General features: G+C 23.1%; 1 protein-coding gene across 3 annotated transcripts in view; it reads left to right on the top strand.

Moving 5' to 3' along the window:
- LOC114123547 (uncharacterized) overlaps positions 1-22,390 on the top strand; it is a 116,668-nt gene that overhangs the window by 70,137 nt on the left and 24,141 nt on the right. For all 3 annotated transcript variants that reach the window (XR_007606976.1, XM_050210748.1, XM_050210749.1), the window contains exon 3: positions 16,712-16,917. Coding sequence is in view for 2 of the 3 variants with exons in the window: in XM_050210748.1 (XP_050066705.1) it covers positions 16,712-16,917 (206 nt within the window). In the remaining variant the exon portion in view is untranslated. The remainder of the gene's footprint in view (positions 1-16,711; positions 16,918-22,390) is intronic.

Below are 22,390 nucleotides of genomic sequence, written 5' to 3' on the forward strand. Positions count from 1 at the left end.
CCTAGAGTTGTGGTAAAACGAGCTTTACGAGTTAAGAAAACTTCTGTGTGTATTGATTTCTAAAATGAAAGGAAAATGTTAGAAATGATTTCAAATTCATAAGTGACTAGAATGGATTCATGAAAAATAATTCTTATGTGAAAGTTTTAATAGTTATGCGCTTACCAAAATAAAGTGGTTTTGGTAAAAATGTTTTATTTGAATAAATAATTCACGGTAATTAACAAGTATATTTATTTATATATTAAATTAAATTACACACATAATAAATGTACTGAAAAAAATGTAATCACTTATAGTGACCGTTTAATCTTATTAGTCATATAAATTTTAAAACATCTGAATGAAAAATAACGGTTTCAACGATACAGTTACTAAACAATTTAATTTACTGTAAAAAATATATTATTTATTTTAAAGATACAATAACTAGAATTCTGGACCACAATAATACAAGTAAAAATCAAGTATTTTTTGTGATTTAAAGTGCGATTCTAAAAAAAAAAAATAATCATAATAATTTTAAAAATTTTATTGGTAACCAGGACAATATAAATACTGACAAACGAAAACATAATATTATAATACTGGTATTTCACATATTTAGCATATAAAATAAATTCAAAATCAATATAATACCTATAAAATATACTCTAATCATAAATAATAAATGAATGACTTGCTTCTAAAACCATTAATAACAAAAGTATATAATATTGTACTCAAATTACATATTATAAAGAAAAAAATATTAAAATAAGTATAGTGTTAGACGTTGAATATTATGCGTCTTGTCATTAAATAATATTTTCAACACTCGCATTACAAGCCATGAGTGATTGATAGGTATAACATGCACAGGAATTATACTATTAATATCATATAATATATTGATGTTTTTAAGTAATATCTTTGCTGTAATATAGTAACATAGTATTATGATACTAAACTAAGTGGAAGTTGTAATTAACTACTATAATGATAGTTGAAAAATGTTATGATCAAATGACATGTGTTGAAATAAAAATTGTAGTAAGCACGAGCACTATTAATCTATACATAATATAATAAAATTATGCAATAATAAAAATACACAGTGAATAATAATAATATCACGAATACATTTTTGTATTTTGCTCAACACTACTTAATTATTTAACAATAATAACGGTAATCAAAATTATCAAAATGTCATATATGCACAAAATATAAAAAAAAGTATTTAGTTAAACAAAAAAATTCCAGTAATTATTGTCATTTTTCACTAAAAGAAACTGATTTTTATTTTAACACTAATAGTTAAGCTGTCGAAGTATTTATTATTAATACAAATTAATAAAAAAAACCCATACCTATTTAATATTCGTTGTAATAATAATAATATATATTTTAATTATTTAATCAATATTATTTAATAAACAGATGGTATAAAAATTAAGACATTTGTATTGATCTATAAACAAGAACAACAATAATTAACATTGATTTTTAAGTTTGTAACATATGATACATACCTAAAACCATTAAAATATTTTGTATAGGTACATTTGTATGAATCTGTTCAAAATAATGTCATAACCATTACGAAAAAAAAAAAACAAAAATATGCAATTTTAATTCATATTAATAAATTATTTATGTTTTACTATTGATAAATATCTGTGCCTAATTGTATTTTATTTTAATGTATTAGTACACAGATAAAATATACTGGAAAGTATTTTATAATAATTTGATAAAAATTATATTCATCAATTATAAAATAATTATTATTTTATGAACACTGTTTGCTATTTTTTACAGTATAATATTATATTAAATAAATTCTACGCATTTCAATCATTTAAAAATACAACAATATCCTATTAAATTTGTTTAAATTTCATATTATAGGTTCCTAAAATTATTATTCAACTTCAATAATAAGTAATAACGTGTGGTAAAGTAAAGTAGTAAAGTAATTTAGAGCTACGTGGTTCTATATACAGTTAAGAGCATTTCACTAAAGTACTATTTATTTATTATGTTTATGTATCTACGTAGACATTAACGTTACACTTAAGCAAAAACCATACTTGTACATAATGCATTTACAAACATTCAGAATTTTAGATGATAATCCTAATATGTTGAAATGCTTGTTTTTTTCTATTAGAACACATATAAGTAAAAATAAACGACTTATGAATAACCGTTGATGATATAATATCAATTAATAACAGATCCTGTAAAACAGGACAACTTTAGGTAAATAATAATATTAATATCAAATAGGTAGGTACTTTCTCATTTCAGATAAGATCAATCAAAATAAAATATATAGGTAAGATAAAAATGTCAAGATAGTCAGCGTATACATAATATTATAATATGTAAACATAACATAAACGATTAATCTAAGCGTGAGATATAGGAAAAAAATGATTGTGAAAAATATATTAAAATGTCAAAACATTGCATTATAGGTACTATGAATAAAAAGCTATATTTAGATAGATTACTAAACATTTGCAATTATATATAAAAGCATATTTTATTAAATACAAAATTTAAAAGACAGGTTTATGTATAAAATATTTAATTAAATAATAATACAATAAGCATAAATAAATATTATCATAGTAAAAAATAAAAGTTTTCTATTTACATTACTTTTTATTTACTTTTATTCATAAAGCATGTAGAACTATGTATATTGATTATTAGTCATAAAATAGTATGATTAACCATCGTTTTGTTTTCCAAAATTTAGTGAATCGTAGGTGTAGTATAAATGGTATTTACATTACGTGGTCTTAAAATGTACCTACCTATTTAAATAGCTCCGTATTATTATTGGTGGGTACACACAAACACGACGGCGCCTAGTCGATTACGCGAAGCAACAACTTGTGGTAACAATCATTATCAGAGTAATAATCATGTAAATGCTCTATGGCGAGTGCTTGTAGGTCGGTAATCTCAAATTTCTTGTGTAATGCGGATGGGTCAAATGTACAGTTTTGTTTTCCACGTTGTTCAGACGATTTTGACGTCACATGTAAAACCGATAATACCCGTAACGTATAACGTAGGTATACCTACCTGTATAAATATATGTGCACATACGCGTATCTATATATAATAATATTATATACACATATTACGTATGCGATTATTAAGCACAGCGGAGACTTTTGAAGTCGGGGCGAAGGGGAGCAAATGCAAAATACATTATTTATTTAGGCCACCGTAAGTCGGAGGGAAATGGGGAAATGCGTGCGCTGGTGTTATCACATCGTATTATAGTTGGCGGGCCATATATAGTGATCGATATAGCGCTTTCCGAACAGCATATCGAATGACAACAGGTAGAGATGGTACCACTTTTGCCACGCAAGCCACGAAATAATAACTTGTCTACCTACCTATTATATTCCTACCTGTTATCAAATGTAATTCCCCTTCCCTTCCCCCCGTAGAATTACCTCCGGTGAATTATCGATTGTTGCGGACAATATTACGCGAAGCTAGTGTCTACGTATAACGACTTGCGTTGTATAAATATTGTGTATAATAATATTATTATCTCCAGTCGGTTATATTTTTTTTTTTTATTATTATTAAATTATAATATAAATTAGATGACGTGTATAATTCATAGACAGAATATCATTGAATTAAATTAAGTCATAGATATGTGCTTAAAAAACATAATACATCAATCTCGATTGTATCACTCGATACCACTATACTATTATAGATAGAATCAAAAATTAAAATAATAATATTTATGGACTACTATAATTTATAATTAAATATATTGTTTGAATGATAACATAGTTACTCGCATTACTGATTTTAATTTTATTTCATTATACCATTCAAACCGAGTGAAATGTTATTAAATGGTATACATTAGTACTTTATGAAATTATTTCGTAAATTAACATTAAAGTGCCATGAATATTCTTTAACTATAATCATTATTGTATAATACCAAATATATATTATACATGTATATAAAATACACTTATTGTGCATTGTTCTTATATTATTATGCTATAGATAGTTCTATATTGTTTTAATTTAAAACAACATAATAATAATTCCTACATCACTACATCAGTTATAGTGCTATTCCAGAACTGTTTTCAATAAACGTACCTTAAACACAAAATGTATTCATGTTACGAGTACTTCATACGTTTTGTTTCTATTTCTATATATAATCAAGTAAAATAAAGAATTTTATTTTTTATATCTTTTGTAACACTTTAGTTTATTAAATACCAATGTGCACTTACTAAACTAAATATAATATTACAAAATAGATATGTTAAGAAGATAGTCACATTATACACGAACGATTCAAATTTGTATTCTTGGATTGTAACAGCAATAATAATCAAACAGTCAAATACTGATCCTTTTCCTTAAATAATTGATACAAATACATAAAATGACTAACTTAATAAGTTGAAATTCAATAAGTGTTTAATGTGTGTTTATTTATAAAACTAATACCTAATTAGTTTTCATGTCACACAAACCAAAGTATTGTTCATTCATAATTTTATTTATTGTTATCATATTAATCACAACATATAGAATTAATGAACCAAGAATGAAACGTTATTTATTTTATAGTTTTATTTAATTTATTATAGAAATTCTTGAGTATTAAAATTTTAATTGCATAAATACTATGAATACAGTTATTATAATTTTTGAGCTAAATAAGAAATTACGAATGTCTTATATAAAAAATTTGTTAATAATATAAAATAATAATTATAAAGAAATTTATCAAAGATTAAAAGATAATTGAACCTAAATTTATACTTAATCACAATGGTTCTGAAATAAAATCTAATTTTTAAAGACAACTTTACGTATAAGATGATAAAATAGTTATTTCATACGTTTCTCTTATTTTTAAAACCCAAAAAAGTATTGTAAATCTTCTTCATTGACATCACACAACAGATTTAAGTTGTTTTTACCGGGCCCAGTGGAGATATTTAAAGTTTTACTTAAAGTTTTCATCACGTGAATGGTTTAAAACTTTCACATTAGAGATACTTGAAAAATATGTTATTATTATTGTGTTGTATTAAAAAGCATTAAGCTATAACTACCTACAGTTCAAACTAAAAATTCTTTACTAAAGTTTCATTATCATAAACAACACTTTTAGAATGTTTTTGTAACTCTAGACTTAAATTAAATTTATAAAATAAAATTCGATTAAATAACAAAATATAACATTTTAAATATAAAAATAATACCTTTCAATTTTTTCACTATAAACATAAAAAATAACGAAAAATAATGTTTACCTTTCGGGGCCTATTTAATTATTTTGAAATCATTTGAAGAAAATTTAATATTTAAAATTTCATTAGACGTCAAAAGTTATGCCTATTTAAAATATTATATTTATTTATCATTGTATAATTAAAATTTTGTTTTAATAGTTTTTAAACTATGCTAATAGCGCAATTAAGCAAAAGTTTATACCCATCAATTTCTAAAAATATTAAACTATTATTGTTGTTATTTGATAATATTGTAACATATTGCAACATTTAAATAATTACTATAGCTATGAAATTTATTTATTTAATTTAAACTAAGATGTATTTTTTTGTATCTGTACAACATAATGTTAAATAAGGATAAACATTAAATTTGTTTTTATATTATGCTAGACAATTATAAAAAAAAATATATATATATATATATAATATATTTAAAAAATTGTATAATGTATAGGTAATCTATATTACTGAATACTATCGACTAAAGAATTCAAAATAAACTCTGATCACGTTCTACTATATTATTTTGAAAAACTTTAATAACAAAAGAAAAAATACGTCTGGATAAGGTTATAAGTTATAATAACAGCCAGCTATAAACTAATGTCACAATATAGAATCCAATACATTTCTTAATTTTATTTTTATTTTTTTATTATTCACCAGAATAAAGAACTTGAACTATAACAAGTTATATTTTATTTTAAATCCATAAAAAATAATATTATAATTATTGAGAAATGAATAATGTATTTTGACGTTATACTTTAATTCAAATTTTCCAATAGTTTTTTAGATACCTATGTATAATATGTGCTGAGATAAAAAAATATTGTTTCAACATAAATTAAAAATTAAACATATAATTTTATTTGACAACATTTTCTAGTAGTAGTTTCGGATATTGAATTAACTAAACTTGAAAGGTATTGAGATAGTAATATAACCTTAATAAGATGAATTTTAAACGTCATATTATTAAACATTTAAACAAATATAGAGCTATTCGTGCGTAAATGTGAAAGGTGTAGTAACACATCAAATTATTTTTATAAATACTTGTATCTTATAATCGTATAGAATAATTTAACTGTTTTTTTTTTGATAATATATATACTTAGGTAAACCTTTAAAGGTAAACTACTAATAGTTATCGTCCAATACAGAAAGACTATTTTTTCTAAATGTTCAACAACCAATTGTAATGTATAGTACATTTGTCACTTTATAAGAAATTACATCGACATAATATAAATATAACATTTTATAGCCATTAATTAAATATTTAATTTGAGAGAAAATATATTATTTTAAACTCTAAAGTATTAATTTTCAAATGAATTATTTTATTCTATTGTAAATGTATTTTTGTGTAATAAGAATAGTTAATTACGAATACATGCATCTATTAGTATCTAGTCATAATTTATAACAATTCATAAGAGTTTTAATGTAAAACAAAAATTACATACAATATATTTAACTATAAATTATAAAAAATATATCATACTTTTAATATAATATGTACATATAGTTTAAAATAACAATAATATAAATAATAGTTTATATATATTATATATATATATACAGGTTATTGATTAATAGCTATATAATTATCGTCAATTTTTTAAATAATAATAATTTATCAATTTTTACTCACATTAAACATTTAAAATAATACAAACTAATTGGATATTAAAAAAAATGATTGATTGTTATCCTAAAATAAGTGATTTATTAAATTAAATTAATTTTAAAACAGAAAAATGCATTTAAAAATGTATATATATAGCTAAATATAGATTTGTATTTTATTAAAAAAATCAGTTTGTTTTTGTATAAGATTAAATTATATAATATATTTCAATATTGGCTAACTTCATGTTCGTGTTGTTTACTGTTTTAATATGATATGCCCACACGTTTATTTTGGAACGACTACAGGAAACGTGCTGAAAATGTATCCATGAAAGTGGTTGAAACGCATGTTCAAATTTCATCTACTTTAAACAATAACAAAAAAAAAAAAAAAAACATACAGTTTTACCTCAAAACATGATTTTTTTTTTTTTAGTTTCTTAGAAATCACTTTAAAGAAAACACTATAGATATTATAATTTTGGGTACGAGCCTTGTATTCTTTCATTCTTGTCATTTGCATTTTCCATACGAATACATTAATGAAGGTGAAGAGTGAACACAAAGGTCTACGCAATGCCGATCAGGTGAATGGTAAAAAAATGCAAACACATATATATGTTAGGGACTAAGTGAAATAGAAACAGCATGTAGATTTTAAAATTCCTGGTGGGATTATTTCTACTTTGCGTTTCAGTTTGTCCTTTTACAATAAAAACCTCTATATATTACCAACACGGGAACCCCGATATCCCCTAAGGTATCATATTTTCTCGAAGTCCAAAACTAATAGTTATTATTTAATTATTTAATTATTTTATCGGGTCGAAATACTAATATTTGATGATAATAGATTTTAGTAATGCATTACTAGTAAGTGAAAAAAAGCAATTTAGAAGTATTGCCATATATTATTTTAAACTACAGGATTAATTAAGTTTTCTTCTAAAATCTCTATAAAATGTATTTTACTTATTGAATTATTTGATGCTATGTTAGTATATTGTTATTTGTTAATACATAATTTTTATAGAAGAGTTAAAAAAAAAGTACTAAATCAAAAAAGCTCTAAGAACTTTTGAAATTTATGAAATGAAATATTACATATTTTATTGTCAGCTTATTTAAAATAAATTATATTTCTATAGCAATCTTAAAATTGTGTTATTAATAATATGCACTTTTAAAATTATAGACTAATACGTTAACATTAATAAAATATTTTCAAATAAACAAATCCCATCATCACCGTTCAGTAATAAGTCGGTAACAATATTTTTACAAAAATACAAAGTATAATTAAACAGTGTTATATTAATAGATACATATGTACCTATTTTTAATATATTGTAAGGATAGAGTAACCGATCGAGTGTTAAAAATTCAATAATAATGATACGCTTAGTTCATTGATCATATTTGATCGATCACTATGTCCGAGCATTGTTTGTTTAACTGTTTATAAAATATAACGTCCGTGTTATTTTTACTTCCGTGTAAAGCACATTACCCCTTAGAATCAGTGGTTGTACGAAACGAATTTTATGCAGTTACAGTAAGTTAACAAAAATATTTTTGCATAAAATACTCATAAGAAGTATTTTATATATTTTAAAAAATACAACGTGCCTTAAGTATATGCAATAGTGATTTATGAATAAATGGTCGAGGAAAAAAACCATTACAACAATTGGCAGGCACGAGCTCTTAAGGTGTCGAGAAAAGTACATATAAAATATCTACAGCATCAAAATTAAATTTGTATATACAGAAAAGTAGTGTTTCGTCCCCAGAGAATAACGTAATTTCACATACCTATGTGTATGTATACAAAATAATCTAAATATTTTCTCAGTGAGTATTCATGTTCTTTTTTTGTTTTTAATGGAAAAAATTGGTGTACACATACAAAACACTTTTAACGGCTATTTTGGTAACAAAAACTGGCTACACGTCATTAAGTTTACAATAGACCGATCAAGTAAAAAAAAATGGGAAAATCTAAGTTTTTAATGATTCTATTTTCTAATAAATTAGTTCCGTTACCTTTTGTTTATTATATTATCAGTGTTATCAAATTTTTACTATTTTTACTCAATATCAAAACATTTTAAATAATTTATTTATAGAAAAATGAGTGCATAATTAACAATCCGTTGCTATTGGGCATTAGCTGTTTATATGTACATAGATAAATGTTTGTATTATTTTATTGAAATATAAATTATCAATAAAATTGGTATTACGCACATAAATGTTAAATTGTCTATATTATATAGTAATAGTATTATATTGTCTTTATAGATGCTTATTGGGTATAAACAATATCCATAGCCATAAAAAGCTCATATAAAAAAAAAAATACGATTCATTTAATAGCTTTATTTATAGATTACAGAACAATACATATTATTATAAATATGCCTATGCCATATTACTATGTATTTATTATTACAAGTTCATTCAAGTTTAATTAATATTAATATGCGTATTGTATAATATATGAGTTGTCATACCTTCAACACAATACATACTAATTCAGCGCCTTAAGTAAAAAAAAAGTTTATCCTAATACTCTAAAAGTATATGATGTTAGTATATTAAATAACTACCTATGCTATACTTCACAAATCTAAATTAGTTGTAATAAGTTTAAATTTCATTATGTTGCTTTAGTTACTCTAAAAAAATTCAAAATTTCTTATAATTTAATATTATTTCGAAATATTTGTTTAAAAAATAAAATGTCTTATTACTGACTATATTCGTATACAAGAAATATATAAGACTTAAATATAATATTTTTGTTATTATTTTTATCATTTTATTCATATTATTGGTTTTAAATTAAAAAATATTGTGAAAAAACGAATCTACAAAACTATCAAAATTCTAACTATTCAACTATTAAAATATTTTTAAATTAAAGCATTGAAATATAATATATTATAACAATTTAACTAATTGTTTACCAACTTAATAGAATGCATAAGTCTTTATATTAATATTATTACGGTATTTCATAAGAAATGTATTTTTTTATTTTATACATATTTAAATAGTAGTATTATGAATTAATTATATACACTATTATAATATAGTTGTTAAATAACATAATCTATTAATAATTGTAACAGTTGATCAAGAAAACGACATTTTAAATTATTTATAATATGTAATATTATTAATATAACTAATTTTTATATAAGTAAAATAATAACTTAAACTATTTATTAGAGAATTATTATCCGTTGTCATAACAACAACAAATCAAACAAAAAGTTCTATGATCATTTATAAAAAATTAATATACCTATATATTAGAACCCTTGTTGTATACATTTTCATAACTATATTATAATATCAAATTTCAATTTTTATTGAAAAATAAGATTAGATATTTAAAAATATAATATATCATATATATATGTATACTATTTCATGATAAATTGAATATACTTAAGTTTACATTTTCATATTAATAATACGCTTAATAGTAAAATATTTTTGTTTATTAAAATTATTTTTTAATTTTATATAAAATAATTAATAAAACAACAATAAAAGTATAAATATCTTTCATCTACATACAAACTTTATTGGTTAATACATTATTTAAGTTTACCAATAACCTGATTAAAAGGATATATAATAATACTATCAAGTATTAGTATTAGGTTAGCTTAAATATAATTGTTGATATTGATTTTCAAATAATTTAATAAATAGGTATGAAAACTAATTTTCTTATTACTTTTAAAGTATACTACCTATAATATGTAATAAATATTGATAAGAATTTATTCTTCAACTTAAACAATGATTTTTGATAGAAAAATGGATCTAGTTTGTATTTTAGAGAGATAAAAACCACAGTATTTTACTAAATAATCTGGAAAAGAATAGAAAAAACTAAGGGAAAATGGGATTTTTTTATAAAAGAGTAAATTAAAAAAGAAACACCTTAGATACTTTAACTTATCACACAATATTTATTGTAGTGAGTCCTGTATCTTATAATGTAATTATAGATCTCTTAAAATATTTTTACATTTTCTCAAATTTCTATTTTCTATTTTTTTTCATGTTGTTAATTTTTTTTTACTCGTCAAATAACTTGAAAATGTAATAAAATATCCCACATAACTTAAGTACAGATTTGAATCTGTATAAAAATATAAAAAATACATAGTTAGATATAATTTTTTTTTAATTGTATTTGAAATTCAATTTTTTACAAAATTCGTCAAATCATCAAATATTTGCAAATACTACAAATATTTTGTGGTAAAACATTAATAAAATCATAAATATTCATGCCTAAGATATAAATTTGTTTACAACATTCTTCATGCCGCAACCAAAGTATCTAAACAAACACAATTTGGTCAAAAAAAATTATAATTATAAAAATTATATAGATGTATAGTGATGTTAATTATTTTTTCATAATTCAAAAAAATTTATTCTCAGGAACTTAAAACTTTTACGTATTTAAAAAAATAATTAGATATTGTATATGTATTTATGAACCTATTTACAATATTTTACAGCAATGACTTAATATAAATTATTTATATCATTTTTATTTTTATGCTAATTAATATTAATAATATAATAAAAAACTATGTGTCCAGGAAAAATTGAATCTACCTACCTACTAATAAAAAATAAATCATTTTAATAGCCATATCAAATATAACTAATGAAATAAGTTGACAGACGGTATCCGAACAGAATTGTTTTTTGTATACAATTATAATATATCATTTAATTAAAATTTTACACTTATTATACATACATTAAAGTGACCCTCTCGAAACCTAATAATCGTATGCCTAATAAAGCGATACAAACTTTTTATAATCAAGCTTGAACACATTATACTAAGTTTTCACGATTTCATAATTCATTTTAATTTATTCGTAAAACTAGCTCAAGAAATACATCTTAATAAATCATAAACGCTTTATTATTTTACAGTTCGGTTCATATGCTGCTCATACCAAATATCTGTACCCTTTGTAGTCGAGTCTATTATTATCTTAATGTTTACTAAGACCCCGAACTACAATTATAATTAACTATAATTTCTCGTATGCTTACTTTTGTTTAAATATTAATTTATACGACAATACCAAAATAATTCGAGCAACCCGATAAAACTATATAGTTAATTTGTTAATTTAAACCATCAAAACACAACCCATCACTAACATAAACATTTTTAATGAATCTGGCATATAATCATATGGATACAAGTCAAACGTATGATTATAACTATCACTCATTTTATTATTCTATTTTTATAGAAAAAACTTCCATTTCCATGATGTTATGTACTTGTTTTTTTTTTTTAGATTTATTCTAGATTTAAAATATATTATTCTGCTGTGGGCCTTATGATAAAGTTACAATATATGAATAATTATTCATAAAAACCATACAATTATAATCATATAAATTAACAAAATTCAAATATATTTCCTTGGGACTATATTTTTTTAAATATAATATTTTTACTTAAATCATATATTTGAAGAGTTTCCTGTTTTTATTAAATAACTTGTAGTTTATCTAAACAACCTGTGTTCACTTTATGTGGACCTTAAGAAATATAATAAAATTAATTTTCTTGGCTTTCAATTCAAATCAGGTATAAAACCTATAATTTTTCCTAGTGTTAACACTATAAAATTAAATTTTAAATCATAAAACGTCCAAAAAATATTTATTTCCTCAAATAAATTTGTCGATAATGAATTTGAACAGTAGGGTACAATTATATTAAATCATGTATTATTGATATACAAATATTAAAATATTATAAATATAATGAATTAAAAAATTGTATTTTCTATCAATCATGAAAGTCAATAAAATAATTGATAATATAATAATAAGCTATAAAACAGTAAATGTTTTTTTTTAAATAGTGTATATAAAATTAAAATGTAATCAATCATAACAATGTTGGATAAAGATTCTACTAAAATTAATTTTACATTAAAAAAAAAAATTCAATTTAATAATTTATACGACCTGATGTACGAGTTTGGTTGTTATTATGATTCCAAAAGTATAATACTGTTCAATGAATATTAATAACAATTACGGCACAGTTTCTTCTTTACTGCCGAAACTGTACAAACCCAGGGGAAGAAGAAGATGAACTTAATAACGAATCCAATAGTGGAATAATTAATTAAATTTTACGATGTAGACAAACTGTAATAATTAGGTAATGAATCTTTTACCGTTTATGAACGTGTGACCGTCTATATTGTATTATATTCTATATATTATAATTTATTGTGTGGTATTGCATCAAAATTAAATTGAATTCAAAGTAATAATAAATATGGTACGTAATCCAATATTGATATTAATATGCTAATTTCCGACATTTAATTTGTACTTTATTATACTTGTAAGACTGTTGGCTGTTATTCTGTGTTAATGTTTTATTGTGTAAAATAATTCTCGACATAATTTGAAATAGATATATGTACATAAATTATAGAATAATTTTAATTTTTTTTATTGTTTCTACAAGTACATATTTTTATTTTGTTCATCTTCAATTATTAACATATAATCTTGATTATTTCTGGTCCAAATTTGAAATTATAAAAACCGTTTAAATAAAATACATAGGTGTTTTCTATAAATTATATACTTAGAAAATATTTTATTAGTTTGTGTATTACAAGACTGAAAAAAAATATGTGCATGTATATCATTATAAAATCTAAGTGCGATCATATTTGATGAGTTGCAGAGTGTATAGAGAACGATCAAAATAATATATTCGTCATAATATGACTACAGTGATATTATTTTTTTACTCAGGAAATATTTGTTTTTTCTTTTTATTATTATTTTAAATGAAATTGAATGGTGACCTGAAAAACGTTTCTTTGGATCTCTTGGGGAATTTAAATTATTCTATAGTAGCACTTTTAACGTTTGTGCGTGTTCAATCGACGCGATTGCAAACCACTATGTTATGTTATGTACGAGCATTTGTGGACCATAAGGTTCTTGTAGAACCTTTTTTTATGGTTATCTCCTTCGTCTATATTTAAATACTTATATTATTATATGATGATATGGACAGAATATATTATAGATATTTTGATAATTTGCTTTGTATTCTTTTTATAACTAATGTCCATTTAAATAGTTAGAGTAATATATATATACATACATGTAAAAAGACAACTTCAAATTTTTAAAGTATTAAAATTCAAAATCATAAATGTGCAATAAGCACAAAAAATATAGCTAACAAAGATCCAGTAAATTAAAACTATTTGTTACATATACCTAGGTATATTTTTATAAAACCATTACTTTCAAGTTATATATTACTATATCTTGTTTTACTACCAAATTAAATATCTATAGGTTTAACTAAATATTTTTGATATAGATGTTAGTATCTCCATAAAAGATTAAACGGTATAATAAAATATTTTTCTACCTTAAAATTCTATTTTACAGAATTTAAAATATCAATACATCATGTATAGTTCATATTATACTTTATTAATAAACTTACAATGGTATTTAATATAAAACATGTAGGTATGGCATTCATTTATTTATGTTTATAGTTTTTTTCATTCAGTTAAAATTAATATTTATAAAATACATAAATTTTGTATCATTCTACAAAGATTCATATTTTTTTTTATAAAAACATTACTTCAATTTTAATTTTAAAGCACTTGAAAAATTACAAAACTGTATAAATATTTTTATTTTAGTTATTGCAATTATCAGTAGTCTCAATATACTATAAAATAAAATAAAATATAATAATATAAATGTTATTTTAGAATCATATTAATCCACTACATCAATACGGTTTTAATAATGTCTAAACTTTTAACTAAGTATTATAAAACACATTTTAATATTTATGTTTTTATTTAATTTAAACTTGTATTTTAAGTGTATTTAATATTTAATTAACTAGGTATGCTATATAAGAATTAATCATAATTTATATTTTATACATTAAGACTCCTTTCTTTCCATATTATTATACCATAAATACAACTTATATTATAGGTACTTAGGTATAGCTTTTCGATAATATCGCAATTATTATATAAACTCGCGATATTTTGAGATACTGCAAGTTTAATGCATATTGAATATCAAATTTTTATCTTCATACTGAATATTATAATTTTTTTTTATTATATCGTCTTTATCTCGACCAAATAATGTCTTTTGCCATTTATCCTATCGCTTACATGTTCGGTACTGTAAATAAACTATTAACACCTCGTCATTGTTAGACTATAATATTGTTTAACTCAAATATCTATATTTTTTTATATTATCATTCAACAGCATATAAAGTTTATATTATGATTTATGCAGCTATTTTAAACGTTAAATAGTCATGTGTACTTATCGTTCCATTCTTGTATTTTACCTTTATGTATAAGTAAATATTCTTAAGTTATTATAATAGTGTAAATCAAATAACGTTTATAAATCATTTAAAAGCTAACAAAGCATATTAAATAACAAAATAGTTATTATTAGAGTTTAAAAAATATATCTAGGTACTTATAACTTATTAATCTTAGGTCATATTTCCTTAATACAAAGAATAGTACATAAGCACCTACTAATATCTTAACAGTTAACATATAATTGATTAACTGTTAAAAATTAATTGTATAATTAATCAATAATATTCTTTTCACTGAATACTTAATGAAAAAAATATATATATATTTTCTCATCTGAATTCTAAACTATAAGTTAAGGTACTGAAAATTAAATAGTATTACTTTGATAGTTTTTAAGACAGAATATTTAATACACTTTAAATTCAAAGTCAAAGAAAAGTATTAATATTAAAAAGTGTTTTAAATAATCTAATAAGATTATGTATATTGTATATATTGTAGTTATTTTATAAACAAATTATATTGAAATATTTAAATATACAATCTTAAATTATTTTAATTTACAAAACTTCATTGTATTTATACAAGTTCAGTGGGCCATTATCTTCCTGAAGATTAAATAAAAATAAAAAAATATATTTCTATAGATAAAAACTAAATAAACATAATCAGCAGATTACTTTTTATTATTATATGTAGAGCTGATTGTGAAGTTCGTAAAATATATATCAAAAGTTTTATGGATACCACAACCGCACATAATGCCATATCGCTATTATATAATATATACCTACCTATACAAATATATTTTTTTTTCATAAGAACTCGTAAGTTTTCTTTACTTTTTCGTATGACGTATATAGCTGTTCTTTACTTTGAAGAGAGAAAACAACAGTTTTGGTATAATTGAGCAGCTGTAATGTTTGTATGAGTATTCATTTAAAATGTATTAGGTGCACTTCTTTTTTAATAAATAAAAAAAGATTTAAAAAATAGTTTAGGTATAAATAATTTATAGTGTGTCGTGCATAGTCTTGTAGCTTTGCCGTCTTTGTGCTGAAAGACTAAATTCTGTAATGCAAATATATATACACAACGTCATGTTTATAAATTCATAGCGTGAACTGTGGGATGAGTTAAAATTTCACAACTTCCGTCAAAGAGGCACTGTGAACAGAAACAGAGGACTCAGCGCACGTTCACTCACACACATACACACTCACTCATAACCCATATATATATATATACATATACCGTAGTCTATAATAATAATAATAATATAATAATGCTAAACGTGGTCACTGACACAAGAAATTTTTGACATTTTATCTTTAGATTGCAATGACTTGTTCGAACTATCAGCCATCGTACCCAGATACGCTAAACTAGGCGAAACTGTGGTGCTCAAATGTAACCACACAGTAGTCGAAAATCAACTTTACAAAGTCCAGTGGACCAAAAGTGGTGACAAATTGTTTCAGTATATCAGAGGACGTGTACCACCGTACATCAATCACACCATCCCTGGAGCGAAACTTGACGTAAGTGAATCATATATTTGTTTTTCCTTATTGATATTACTATTTTATAGGTTTATTTGCTTTGTGTTATTGTAAATATTACGGGAACTGTGTTATTATCACCTCAAACGCAAGGTTTGTGTAGTAGAAATCATATCATAATATAACATCGAATATTAACTGTACATTTTAAAGGGTCAGTTATAAATACTCTAGGTAACCCTGTTTCTAAAACACTTTAATGGTGTAAATTATATGCGAAGAGTAAGATATTATTTGAAAAATTAAGTACCTCAAAAAAAAAAAAAAAAAAATGAAAATCTTATAGATACATCTATAAATACAAATTAATATTAAGAAAAATTTAATCGTTTTAATTTTTTCCCATACTAACTTAACAATTATTTTGATATATAGGTACCTAATCTGTATTTATTTATTAATTTTTTTTTTTTTTTTAACAGTAAATATTATATTATATTTTTAAATAGTTTATTTTAGATATGTTTACTCCACCCACACATATTATAATCTAGATACTACAAAATTGATGGTCTTTGGTTGGAGTACCGCATGTCAATATGCTCTTGTATTTTCCCTTCCTATTCAAGCCCTTCCCTCTTTCGAGCACACATCCTATGATAAGTGGAGGAGAATAATAATAATAATCATAACACTAGAACGGGATTAATATATATGACATCGTACATCAACGCGCGTGTTGTCATTGCGCTTTGGTTTAGTATCACCATGGTTGTTTGTGAACGCTCGCTGGCGTATTTAACCGTGTGTATTTTCTATTGTCATTGACACCACTCCTTCCCATCAGAATATACACCAGAATGAGTCAACATTGAAATATAGTACGTTTGGGTCCGAAAATGCTATAGATTTGCCTCAAATAATTGCGAAGGATACCGTGGTCTGTCTCTCTCTCTTGATATATTATATATATATATATGCGTGTTTTTAATACCTTGCCACAATACTGAACAATATAAATATATTATATATATATGTGTGTGTGTTGGCATTTACTTAAATACACAAGTGACACGTATAGCGTATCGTTTACTACGTAGAAATACACGACTGTTGCATGCTAACCATGTTCATAAATGTGTTTATTTTTGTATGTATTTACAACAATTTAGTATAAATATTATCACACTAAGTGACATATTTTATTCGTGTCTACTATCAACGCTGATAAATATTCCATTATCTAGGATTATAATAATTTTTCGATTTATCAAATTCACAACTATTTTAGAGCGAAACTCTACTTAGTACTATATGATTAGGAGGTATGTGTAAGTCATACTGATAATAAACTAATCTCACTGCTATATATTTATTTATTTACATAAAATAATTCACTTTTGGCTAATTAAACTGCAATTAGATTTGGCAATAAGAGATTTTAAAACGTTTTTAATTTCTAATTTAATAACAATATGGTTTATTTACTCTTTAAATAAAACTCTTTGTTCATTGCTTGGTTTTATCTTAAATCTTTGACAAATATACATTATTTGGCTAATCGTCTTAAAAGTATATTATATTTTTTACTCTGCGTAAATGCTGTAGCAAACAATTACATGGTGTGATTTTAAAATAAGTACTCTCCCTTTGGATATAATTAAAAATGACAATACAATATTCAATCATCTTGGCTTTAATAATTACTTAGTTTAGTATATAAGTAAGTATGTATGTATGTATGCATATATAAGTATATATATATGTATATGTATGTATATAATAAAAACATGACACTATGACAGTAAATTTAGTGTTTTCATGATAATATCGTTAAATATCGATAAAACTAAACTTAAATTAAATTGTATTAGAAATTATTAAATTTGATCGTTGACTATTATATCCTGCAGCAATTATACGGATACAAAATTAAATTTATAGATAACCATGAACAACACACCTAGCACCCAAGGCGTGCCGTCAATCAAACGTCAACTCCGTTTTCTACTCGTGTGTAAATCCACCTTACTATAATATAATTATTATATTTTGGCGTGACAGAACAACGCGTGTATATTAAAAAAATCGATACATGTATACGCAATATCTAAAAAACAGTTTGAACGGGTATAATTTTTAGTTGATATCTACGATCAGGGTCTTATGGCGAGTCTCCACTAACATACATTCTGTTGTTGTCTTTCAACAGTTAAAAATTTATCTTTTTTTACAGTATTTTCAATGATAAGAATTCACCATAATACTTTTAAGTCAAAACGTTGAAACGTTAAAATCAATTCAATATAATATGTTATCACAGTATTATCGGTATTAAGAACAGGGTACGGCCTATTGAATTAAATTAAGAAAACGGAAAAATACGATGAACTTACACTATACAAAAGAAGATCAATTTATTTAGCAAGATTTGAATTAAAAATATGTGTTGTTGTTCAAAAATATAAAAGCCATAAGAAAATATTAATAATATAAATTGTGAAAAATGTAGTTTAAAAAAAAAAAAAATTATTTAATCAAAATGATTTCAAAAGAGTTAAAACTTTTTGATATAATGAGTGTACACATTTAAATTGATCAGCTTGGTACTGGATGATTCACTGATTATTTTTATTCATCATTTTAAACTTTATATTAAATATTTGTACAGATTTATAAAAAATGATCAGCTTTATAATGAAAATTCAAGTTAAGAAATTTTTTTCATTAAAAAAAAAAAAAAAAAAATTGTATTATACAAAATATTTATTAAATGTTATAAAATATCTAAGCTCATTAAAAATATGGGCATTTCAAATTTCAAAAAACAAGGATTTGAATAATTGAATTATATTTTACTTAGTATTGCAATACCCCTCAGATCGTAGGAACAACTGATAAAACAATTATAGTACATTTTATGATTACTTTTAATTACGAATTCTTATAACATTGATTTGATTTTTATAATTGGTAATTTCTTGTCAGACCGTTTGTGATCATTTCGTGAAATGAAAAACAGAAATCAATAGAAACAAATTATTGCTGTAATATTAATATAAAATCGTAAGTCGATTCCGGTGAGTTGGAATTATATAATAACATAAGCTATAATCAAACGAGAAAAGTCTCTGTAATATAATTGCTTTGCGGCACTCTAGAAAGTATGGTGGTTATAGTGATAATTTGATTGTGAAATACGATACAATATTACTCTAAATTTTGGTACACCTTATGTATGTGATCAACAGTATTATTACAATTTAAAATGAACATAATCATCATACTCATTGTAAATAACTGTTTATTGAATTTATTGTAAATATTCATACAATCTACAATTACCATTGGCTTTGTTAATTTGATGGCAAATTCAATGTGATTACAACAGATGACAATAAAATATTGGTAATGTACTCAAGAGTAATAATATTTATTAACGAGTATAACAACACGTTACAACAGTGGGTCTCAACTTTTTTGCAGGGTGAACTCCTTTCGTCTAAAAACGACCTTCTTCTTTTTGTCCATTTATTTTTTTCAGCCAAAATAAGATAAATTAGTTTTCTCTTTTCATCTAAACATAATTGCATTTTCGACCACGGCTTCGCGTTCAACATCTTCGGAATCAAAATTAGTTTAATAAAGCCATTTAGGCATTTAGTATAACCTAAAGAGCACTACGAGGAGGTGAATATTCCTCTCCAAAAGTGTATTGTGTTTGTATACATTCAATAATTATTAAATATATAATTAAAAAAATTGTGCTTGTATAAGCAGTAAGTACGTTAAAATAATGATTGTAGGTAAGTTCTTATAATATCTTTAAAAAATGTATCTATGTAATATATTATATGTATTAATTAGTAATTAATCGAATTATTCTATATGAATACCAAGGTTTAATGAACTAATATCGACTTAACTATCTTGTATTAGGTATATTGTTAAATTTTATCTTTGTTTTATGGATACTTTTTAATTTAATATACCTATACATAAATTTAGACTTATATTATTATATAATAATTATTTTAATTTACACAAACACAATATATTTTTGGAGAGAAATATACTTAACTGATTTTGAGACAGTGCTTTTTAATATGTTGAACGTGAAAATGAGTGCAAAAAGAATTTAATTGTTTATGCAAAAAGAGGAAGATCAATTTTGGACAAAAATAATACCACACATTCTATATAACCAGAATATTTATTCAAAAAACTATGAATTAAATTGTAGGTAGGTAATTTCAAGATAAGAAATAATATGATTGTGGACTGTTTTATCAAATATAGTATAAAAACAAGGACGATCATCTAATGATTAACTTAAAACAATACAGCTAGTACAAACGTTGCAAACGTAATAACATAGAGGGCAAAGGCATAATCTTTGCCAGTTGGTGATACAGACCATAATTTTAATTGATGATTATGCGTAATATTATTATTATCGAGAGGTATCATTATCGACAGTAGTATCAAACAATATTATTCAAAATGATACAAAATATGGTTTAATAATGATAGGACATTACTTAAACTATTTAGTTGGATACCATTATTTGTTATAATAATTAGCAATAAATTGTACAATTCTATTGTTGTAAAAATGCAGTCACTATTTAACTTCAGTATTGTAACTTACAATGCTAAAAAGTACAATACATTAATTGGTATATCGGCATGTCATATATAATGTAAATTAAAAATATTATGAATTATAAGACATTTACACTTATACAAATAATATGAAATGATATTCTTTTACATACATTTTATTTAAATCATTTAACAAGAAATTAAAAAAAAAAAAAAAAAAAAAACAATGAAACTTAATCAACCAGTAGGCACTAAAGAATTCCAATCTTCACGCATACTGTTAAACCTTTTGTGAAGTTAGTGATAAATTAATTTTATAGTAATACTTTCAGACGAGGTGGATACTAAAGAAATTTAATTTATTAATTTGAATCAATCGGATTCAGATAATACAAAATAAAAACACACTTATATAATTATAAGTTTCGACTTTTGATTGACAATTTTCATTACACGAAATACAACTACAATACTTCAATTTTAATTAATACAAACCAAAAGTATTGTTCTGTTAGAATATATAAAAGACTATTAATCATTTATTAATTCTAATATAGCATCAAAGTATTATTCTGGTTTGTGACATTGAAACACACGTTTAGCTGTGGTCAACAGATTATTTTTATTTTTCAGAACCATTTAAAATGTTTTTAATTTTTAAATTCAATAATATATTTTTAATCCCAAATTTTTGATAGGCTATTGACAACTTAATGACATTGTTTAGCTAAAATTAATTTGTCCTCCAGTTGAGTTATTATTATGAATAATAATTAATAACCAATACGGCATGTATTATAAAAGTGTATAAATTAAATAATTTTAGATTTTGAACTGAACAATGAATGTACTGATTTTATAATGATTTTTTTTTTTTTTGAAGAGGAGGAGGAGGAGAAGTAAGCAA

This window comes from Aphis gossypii, chromosome 1, assembly GCF_020184175.1.
Source record: "Aphis gossypii isolate Hap1 chromosome 1, ASM2018417v2, whole genome shotgun sequence".
Classification (NCBI taxonomy): Eukaryota; Metazoa; Arthropoda; class Insecta; order Hemiptera; family Aphididae; genus Aphis; species Aphis gossypii.